Source organism: Hemibagrus wyckioides, linkage group LG23 (assembly GCF_019097595.1).
Source record: "Hemibagrus wyckioides isolate EC202008001 linkage group LG23, SWU_Hwy_1.0, whole genome shotgun sequence".
In the NCBI taxonomy this organism is placed as follows: Eukaryota; Metazoa; Chordata; class Actinopteri; order Siluriformes; family Bagridae; genus Hemibagrus; species Hemibagrus wyckioides.
Genome location: NC_080732.1, coordinates 4,810,892 through 4,819,874, shown reverse-complemented (window position 1 = coordinate 4,819,874; position 8,983 = coordinate 4,810,892). Strand labels below are relative to the sequence as shown.

General features: G+C 37.7%; 1 protein-coding gene across 1 annotated transcript; it reads right to left on the bottom strand.

Annotated features, from left to right (window-relative positions):
* Nucleotides 1–2,332: 2,332 nt before the first annotated feature.
* Nucleotides 2,333–6,512, bottom strand: LOC131344031 (macrophage mannose receptor 1-like). The gene is made up of 2 exons (XM_058375957.1): nt 5,763–6,512; nt 2,333–3,677 (listed from the first exon to the last, which is right to left on the bottom strand). Exons 1-2 carry the CDS (start codon nt 6,482–6,484, stop codon nt 3,668–3,670), a joined length of 732 nt encoding a protein of 243 aa, XP_058231940.1. The 5' UTR covers nt 6,485–6,512; the 3' UTR covers nt 2,333–3,667.
* Nucleotides 6,513–8,983: the final 2,471 nt, after the last annotated feature.

Genomic DNA, 8,983 nt, shown 5'->3' with positions numbered 1-8,983 from the left:
TGTTCTGGCCCAGACTGTTGTGTGACACTAGCATCCAAAACTAATAAGTATGCTTAGAAATGCAATCATATTTCTTTCCATCAATCTATTCATCAGTTTTCCAAGTGAAATGAGACATTTGTATTGTGAAAACTTTTCACAAACAAGCCTCAAGTACAAACAGGCCCTCCAGGGTAATTTCACATGTGCATTCAGTCTCAAGTAAATAAATATACTGTAGGTTTTTACCACGTCCATGTTAGTGCCCTCTAGACTCGCCAGTTTTGTAAACCACCTGAAAACATGCCATTATTTGCTTAGCTACTTTAAATGATCAGTCTGATGACTGTGTAAATGTGTGTGTGTGCATGATTCCCTGTGATGGACTGGCATCCCATCAATAGTATATTTTAGCCTTATGCTGAATGTATTTTTGCCTTCTAAATGGTTGGAGGAATTAAGAATTTACTGATGGATGGATGGATGGATAGTTGGAGGGATGGATGGATTGCCCAGTGGATGGATGGATGGCTGGATGGATTTGTGAATGAATGGATTGACTGGTGAATGGATTTACTGGTGGATGGATGGGTGGATGGATGGGTGGATGGATGGATGGATGGATGACAGATTTACATAAAGTGAAGGTCTGTAAACAAAATTGTAAAAACCAATCATTAAGATGTGGCAACATTGCTAACAGTACAATCTCAGCAAGCAGAAAGAACACTGCTGAATTTTATATACAAATTCCAAACCTCCATACAAAATGTTTAATTTTAAAAGCAAGACTTGTTGATTTCTTGTCAAGTTGAAGGCTAGTTGCACCACACACTGATGAGGTTATTATTCGACTATTGATGACTTCATAATACAGTGACTGACAAGTTGTAGCTGTTTGTGTGAACGTAGCATAAATATATCAGCTTGGCTGTATTTAATATGAAAGCAACATGGTGCTATGTGAACAACACTTCACTGTGTTTGTTGCAGTTATGTGTTTGTTAAGATTTTGTCATTTAATTGACTTAATAAAAGATAAATCCACATATCTCATGTGTGTGTGTGTGTGTGTGTGTGTGTGTGTGGAGGTAAATACATAGAATTACTTCAAGGACACAGTGAGTCATTGTGAATGACTGCTTAAACCCTTTTAGGAAAAGTGCTTGGATTAGATTGTGCCTTTGATGAACTATTTGCTTGTGATTTAATGTTTTGAAATGAAAGAGGTGTGATAGGACAAACTAATATCACATTTCTCTAGCAAAAAAAAACAAAAAAAAATAATAATAAGGTGCTTTTTTTCCTCAGGGCCATTTTGGCAAATAGCACTGTTTCATTTGGCTGAGAACAACGTCGAGGAAAAGTAAAGAGCTGCATCTCTGAGCCTAAGGACTATTTGTGCCCTAAAAGAACATCTCAGATTGATGCAAGAGTTAGTGACATACCATTAGAAATGAAAACCCAGGCAACATTACGAGAATCGCGCCCTGGAAAAAATGCTTCTCGGTTTGAAATGTACGAGCCGAGTAACAGAAAAGCCATTAGTCTGGAACAGCTGCTGGTTTTAAGATTTATATTTATGCTGCACATTTTATTTCTAACCACACAGAAGGAGGAATGTGGTTTGGCCTGGAGGAAAATACACACTTTTTTTCTGTCTAACTTGGGGTAGAGATATAAATGATGGTTGTGTTCAGCACACATTTGTATGATATTCACTTTTAATACATCATCACTACTATAAGGAGCTGTGTCCTCACACAGGAAGCACTGCAAATGGAGAGGAAACGTTGATTTATGCAGAAAGCACCGGAAAAGGAGGGGAAGCATGTTGGTTTATACACAAAGAACCAAAATTTTTGTAATAAATGTAAGAAAAATGTGTGGGTTTTTACAGGAAGTACCAGAGATATAAGGGAATTGTGTTGATTTATACGGGAAGCACGAGACATGCAGGGGAAAAACACTGATTTATATATGATGACAAAACACTGGAGAAATTTATGTCGCAGGGAAATTTGTTTATTTTATACAGGAAGTACCAGAAATGTAGGAAAAACATCAATTTGAACAGACAGAAACAGAAATATAGGGGAAAAAATGTTGCTTTAAACACAAAGCAGCAGAAATGTATGGGAAGCATGTTCATTTTATAAAGATTAAAAGTACATTTTAGTGGATATCGATATATATATATATATATATATATATATATATATATATATATATATATATATATATATATATATATATTTATATAAGACATACTAGGAAATGTGTTGATATATACAGGAATATTAAATAAATTAAATATAAGTATAATATATATACATGCAGAAAGTACCAGAAAACTTTTTAACAGATGAAATGCTGAAATGTAGAGAAAACACATCCATTGTACTGGAATAACCAACAATTTAGTGGAAATATGTCATTTTATTCAAGAAGCACTAGAAATATAAGGAGCCATGTTCCTTTACACAGGCAAAAATACAATTAAATGAAAATATATGTCGATTTAGACAGAAAGTACCAGGAAATGTGTTGATATATATAGGAAGTACTAGAAAAGTAAATGGTAGTGTGTTGGTTTGTACAGGAAATATTAGAAACGTAAGTTAAATGTGTTGATTTATACAAGCAGCAGCAAATATGTAGGGGAAACTTGTTGATTTATGCAGGAAGGCTTACATGCTTACGTACTTACATACAAACTTGTACACATGATTCCTTGCATAATTGTTTGATTTGAATATTTGTATATGTGTATTCTTACAGACTTTTGCATATTAGTTACAGTTAATCACTGGCATGCTTACATAGCTGTGCGCTTGTATATCTGTGAACACACATACTGGTACACTTGTACACTTGTATATTTGTACACTGGCATACGTGAATACTTGTATGCATGCAAACTTCAGTACCTGATTTATTGACAGATTGATTAATTGATTGATTGATTGATTGATTGGTTACTTGTGCACTTGAACACAGCTACACTTAATTGCATACTCGCACAGTTGTACATCTTGTGCATCACAATACTTACTTTTGCTTCATAATTTTGCTTGTGTGCAGCCTTGCACATGGGGATGTAATAGCTTAGGGGTTAAGGTGTTGGACTGTGGATTGGAAGGCTGTGAGTTTGAACCCCAGATCCACCAAAGCTGCCATTGTTGGGCCTTTGTGCAAGGTCCTTAATTGCTCAGCTGTATACAATGAGATAAATTGTAAGTTGCCCTGGATAAGTGTGTCTGCCAAATGTAAAAGCATGCAAGTTCAAGTATATTAGTAAGCAAGTATTCAAGTGCACAACTATGCATGGATGCAGTCCAGTGAAATTCATTAAGAGGAGCAGCAGGTGGCTCTACTCACACACACTGAGTGTGTGTTACCTGGATTACACACTACTTTTAACTTGAATGTCATAAGAAAAACTTCATTACTCTAAATTTGCCACAGTGTTGTTAGTCTGTGTGAAAATGCATTTTAAAGCTGTTCAGTGCTGTTCAATCCTGTATGTGCAATTGCTCAGTTAGAGTTGAAGTAGAGGAGAGAAGTTCAGCAGTACAGAAACCCTGACAGTCAGAAATTGTAGGGGGATGAAAAGCTCCTGTAGAGGACAAGAGACCACTGGCACCACCAATCCGATAACAACACCCGTAAGGAAGGCTCTTTTCAGTCAGTCAATGCTGAAATTGAAGAAAAAAATCAAAACTGAAGGAAAAAGTTTGTCAGTGTTTTTGTTCCCCGAAAATGATTATATTACACATTTTTCCAAATTATGTAAATTATTATAAACACTAGATTAAGCAGATATATTTTTTTAATTTGTCTAAAAACTGAACTTGGTGCCAGATTCCACAGTACATCTGCAGAGGTTTTGTCCACAGTATTTGGCAGGAGATTTATATATATATATATATATATATATATATATATATATACACTATATTGCCAAAAGTATTCGCTCACCCATCCAAATAATCAGAATCGGTTGTTCCAATCACTTCCATGGCCACAGGTGTATAAAATCAAGCACCTAGGCATGCAGACTGTTTTTACAAACATTTGTGAAAGAATGGGTCGCTCTCAGGAGCTCAGTGAATTCCAGCGTGGAACTGTGATAGGATGCCACCTGTGCAACAAATCCAGTCGTGAAATTTCCTCGCTCCTAAATATTCCACAGTCAACTGTCAGCTGTATTATAAGAACGTGGAAGTGTTTGGGAACGACAGCAACTCAGCCACGAAGTGGTAGGCCACGTAAACTGACGGAGCGGGGTCAGCGGATGCTGAGGCGCATAGAGCGAAGAGGTCGCCAACTTTCTGCAGAGTCAATCGCTACAGACCTCCAAACTTCATGTGGCCTTCAGATTAGCTCAAGAACAGTGCGCGGAGAGCTTCATGGAATGGGTTTCCATGGCCGAGCAGCTGCATCCAAGCCATACATCACCAAGTGCAATGCAAAGCGTCGGATGCAGTGGTGTAAAGCACGCCGCCACTGGACTCTAGAGCAGTGGAGACGCGTTCTCTGGAGTGACGAATCGCGCTTCTCCATCTGGCAATCTGATGGACGAGTCTGGGTTTGGCGGTTGCCAGGAGAACGGTACTTGTCTGACTGCATTGTGCCAAGTGTAAAGTTTGGTGGAGGGTGGATTATGGTGTGGGGTTGTTTTTCAGGAGCTGGGCTTGGCCCCTTAGTCCCAGTGAAAGGAACTCTGAATGCTTCAGCATACCAAGACATTTTGGACAATTCCATGCTCCCAACTTTGTGGGAACAGTTTGGAGCTGGCCCCTTCCTCTTCCAACATGACTGTGCACCAGTGCACAAAGCAAGGTCCATAAAGACATGGATGACAGAGTCTGGTGTGGATGAACTTGACTGGCCTGCACAGATTCCTGACCTCAACCTGATAGAACACCTTTGGGATGAATTAGAGCGGAGACTGAGAGCCAGGCCTTCTCGTCCAACAGCAGTGTGTGACCTCACAAATGCGCTTCTGGAAGAATGGTCAAAAATTCCCATAAACACACTCCTAAACCTTGTGGACAGCCTTCCCAGAAGAGTTGAAGCTGTTATAGCTGCAGAGGGTGGACCAACGTCATATTGAACCCTATGGATTAGGAATGCGATGTCACTTAAGTTCATATACGAGTCAAGGCAGGTGAGCGAATACTTTTGGCAATATAGTGTATATATATATATAGGATCAACAGGAATACAGCTTACCACCTTGAAAGCAAGAACAATTTCAGTCTAATACAGACACTCAATTTCCTTCAAAACCTCTAAGGTATGCTACTGTACAGTTTGCGTTCTGTAACTATGTTAAGTAAGAACACGTTTTAGAACGAGCTGGAGCTCTAAGCTATTTCCTGGTGTATTACTTTAACTTCTTTGATTTGCAACCAGTTTGATCCTACAAGTACAGTAGCGAAACATTTCAGAAACATCTTCTATTTCATGAAGATATATAATTAAGTTGAATATAAAAAAAAAATAATAAAAAATTTAATAAGACAAACGCCCCAGATTATGACACTAGAGCAATAACTAAATTGGAATACAGATTTTTTTTTTTTTTATGTTGCTGGCAATGAAGCAGATCTCCTTTGTTTTCCTCTCCATATTCTACCAGATTTGATTGCAGTGAACCTCTTCACCTTTTGAGGAATTTGAGCAGCTTCACTTAACTGTATATCAATATCAAGTCAGATCAAAACTACCATATGATGCAATAGAGTATGAAAGACATCATACGTAGAGTTACTTACACTTCGTAGCAAAGAAAGTTCCTTTTCTCATTACAGTCCCTGTTCTCCAAGACTTCACTTCCAGCTTCCAGGGCTCCACAACGAAAAGGTTTGATGGGGCATGAAGGAAGTGAAGTCAGGTTCCCCAGAGGTTGATGGTTCACCCAGAACCATAGGTGATCTATGAAGTGCAAGCCTGTCCATACCTTTGGTGTTTGACTGTTCTTGCTCATTATCCTGGCTGCAGCAAAATCTCTTTCATTGCTCAGGCTTACCAAGTCACTGTAGTTCGTTCTGCAGTAGTTCAGTGCTTCTTCCCAGGTCATCATCTCTTTCACCATAATTAACCGAGGCACCCATTTGTAGCAGATGAAATTCAAAAGCATTGCACAGTCAGAGCTAAACCAGTTAGATTCTATTGTAGTCACACAATGGCTAGTGCTCAAGTTACTTGGTTCACTATATCCCCATGAGGTAAATTGTACTTTACTCTCATCAGACCACTGACTAAAGAAATTCTCCTGTGGCTGCTTTCTCAGGCCAATCCAGCATGGCTTAGTTATACAGGCATCAAACGTCGTTAGTTTGGGAATGGTCGCCATGTCTACATACTTGTTTCTGCAGTATGTCTGAGCATCAACCCAAGTAAAAAATTTGTTCACAGAAACGAATGATCTAGTGAACAAGCAAACAGCTGTTTCTGTTAAAGTGGCAAAGAGCAGGACACTGTGAAAGGCCTTCATCTTTCTATGTGATGCGTTTGTGCTCTGTTCTGAGCAAACCTCTGGCAGCATTCAGTATAAATAATATAGAAATACATGCAAAAGGGCAATGCAAAAACTATGCAAACAACATTTCCCTTCTGTTTCCACCCATTTTTCTGTACTTTCATCTTTACCTTTGTACCATGAATGAAAATTAGATGGAACAAGATGAACTTTATTTTGCTTAAAAGGTTCCCGGAAATGAAAGACTATATGACAACCATTTAATCATAAAATTTTTATAATCTAAAATAAAACTCCTTAGTACTAATAGAATGCATCATGAAAAGAGATCTAAGTATAAATTTGCCTGCTTGTAAACAGGAAACACCAGAAAAGTAGAGAAAACACATCCCCTGTAGAGGGAGAATCAAAGATTTAGGGAAAATCTGTCAATTTATACAGGAAGCACCATAAATATAAGGCAAGCAAAAAGGGAAAAAAATACAAACTGCTAGAATACACAGATCACCTACAGCATTAAAACCACCTAGGTCCAACTTATATCACCAAATTAGCTCTGACCCATCAAAGCATGGACCCCACAAGACCACTGAAGGTCATTTGGAGGTTATATTATCACTCCACCCCTCATCACTGGATTTAAAGCTGCTGTTGTGAAATGATGGTCAGGGTTTTTTTTGTTTTGTTTTACATATAGCATGTGTGAGATAAATCTTTTGTCTTGTTAGGTAAAAAATCAGAGCTCAAACTATGCTAAAGCTTATTTTAATCTTCTCTTTGCTTGTGCATGCAACTGCTAAACATATTGAGTGAGGTGAGGCATAGCCTGTTTGCCTTTAAGCAAATGTACTTCATTTAAATCATTCGCCTTTCAGTCTAGTATTTGTTTCTTATTTTCTTATTATCTTATAGCACCTGAGTTTTTATGACTAAACTTTTGAAAGTCATGCTTTAAAATTCTGTATGATTGTAGGTTAAGTCAAATAATCATAGTGTTGCTGCCATGGTGCACATGCTGCAAAAAAATAAAAAATAAAAAAATAACAAAGAGATTAAGGCCATCTGCCACAAATGTAAATGTTAGCCAAATCACAAACTAAGGAGCTAACAGAAAACAGGCAGCGAAGGAAGAAAGTCACATAGACCACGATCAAACCTGACAGCTGTTTTTGATAGACTTGCAGGTTGACGCTGATGCAGAACTGGGAATGGACATCATTAAAAATCTAACCTAATGTTCAACACACACTCTCCATACTTCCACCAAGTCTATTTTAATTCAGGGAAAAATAGATGATGTTTATTTCTCAGGTGTCCAAGTACTATTTATTTTTTTCAATCAAATGCTTGAAAAGAAGAGATTAAGCATGAGGAGAATCTGCAGTTAACATGTGCAATATCAGACATTTGCTTACATTTAAATAAGGACCTAGGAATATTTCAGAATCCTGAATATTTTACAAAACAATATTTAAAAAATTCTTCAAACCTGTTTTTCCAATTTTAAATAAAAAATACATATTCAATGTGGTTTCAGACATATGTTCCACAAAATTATTGTTATTAAGTCAGAAGCAAATGGACAGACACCTCCTGTACTACAGACTTGATTATTTCCCAAACCATTTTTCCAGAAATCATTATTAAATCAAATCAAATAATAAAAAAAAACATTGCACCTGTTTTGTACTTCTTCCTGAATCAGCATTGTAATTAACTGTGTAATTATAATCGAAATCATCCATGTTCAGATTAGCTTTGGATGATAAATCAAAATTTGGAATGAAGCCATAAGCTTCACTCAGCTTTGATTCAAATCGAATTTCAATACTAATGAATGCACACAAAAATGAAGTGAAACTAATAAATAAGTAAATGCACAGACAAATTCCCCAAATTGACGCAGTTTTTGTTACACCTTTGTTTAAATTCTGAAAAACTAATTCAGTGAGGTGAGGCGTATCCTTTTTGCCTTTAGACAAATAGGTTGCATTGAGGTTCTTACCTTGTTACATGTGAAGTGGCACAGAGAAAATCTGCCAGAGCTTTTGACAAATAATATACCTTGACATCTGAGCTTGAAAGGTTTATTCAAATAAAAAAATCAACTTTGTGTTCTTTCTTTTGGTCTAGCCCTATCACCACACACATTTATGAAGTGCATGGATGCTACCCTGCAGATGCAGTGGCACCATGTACTAAATTACCTGGATGACTGGCTCATTCTTGCCCAGTCAAAGGACATGGTGGCCCATATGAGTTCTCTTTCTCCTTTTCAAAGAAGATGGTTAGATGCTGTGAGTTTCATACCTTTCTTATGTGGAAAAGACACTGGTTCCTGACCTTGGGTCCCACTTGAACGATGCATCACCATCGCAAGATTCAACGGATGCCTCACTTTCGGGCTGGGGAGCAGTCTTTGACAGGCACTCTGCCAGGGTCTCTGGGAGGGCAGTGTTTTTAGCAACAGTTTTCCCACACCTCAGGGGTTACCATGTCTGTGTGCACACAGAC

Coding starts and splice junctions, on each gene's coding strand:
- LOC131344031 (XM_058375957.1), bottom strand. CDS start 6,484: ATGAAGGCCTTTCACAGTGTCCTGCTCTTTGCCACTTTAACAGAAACA.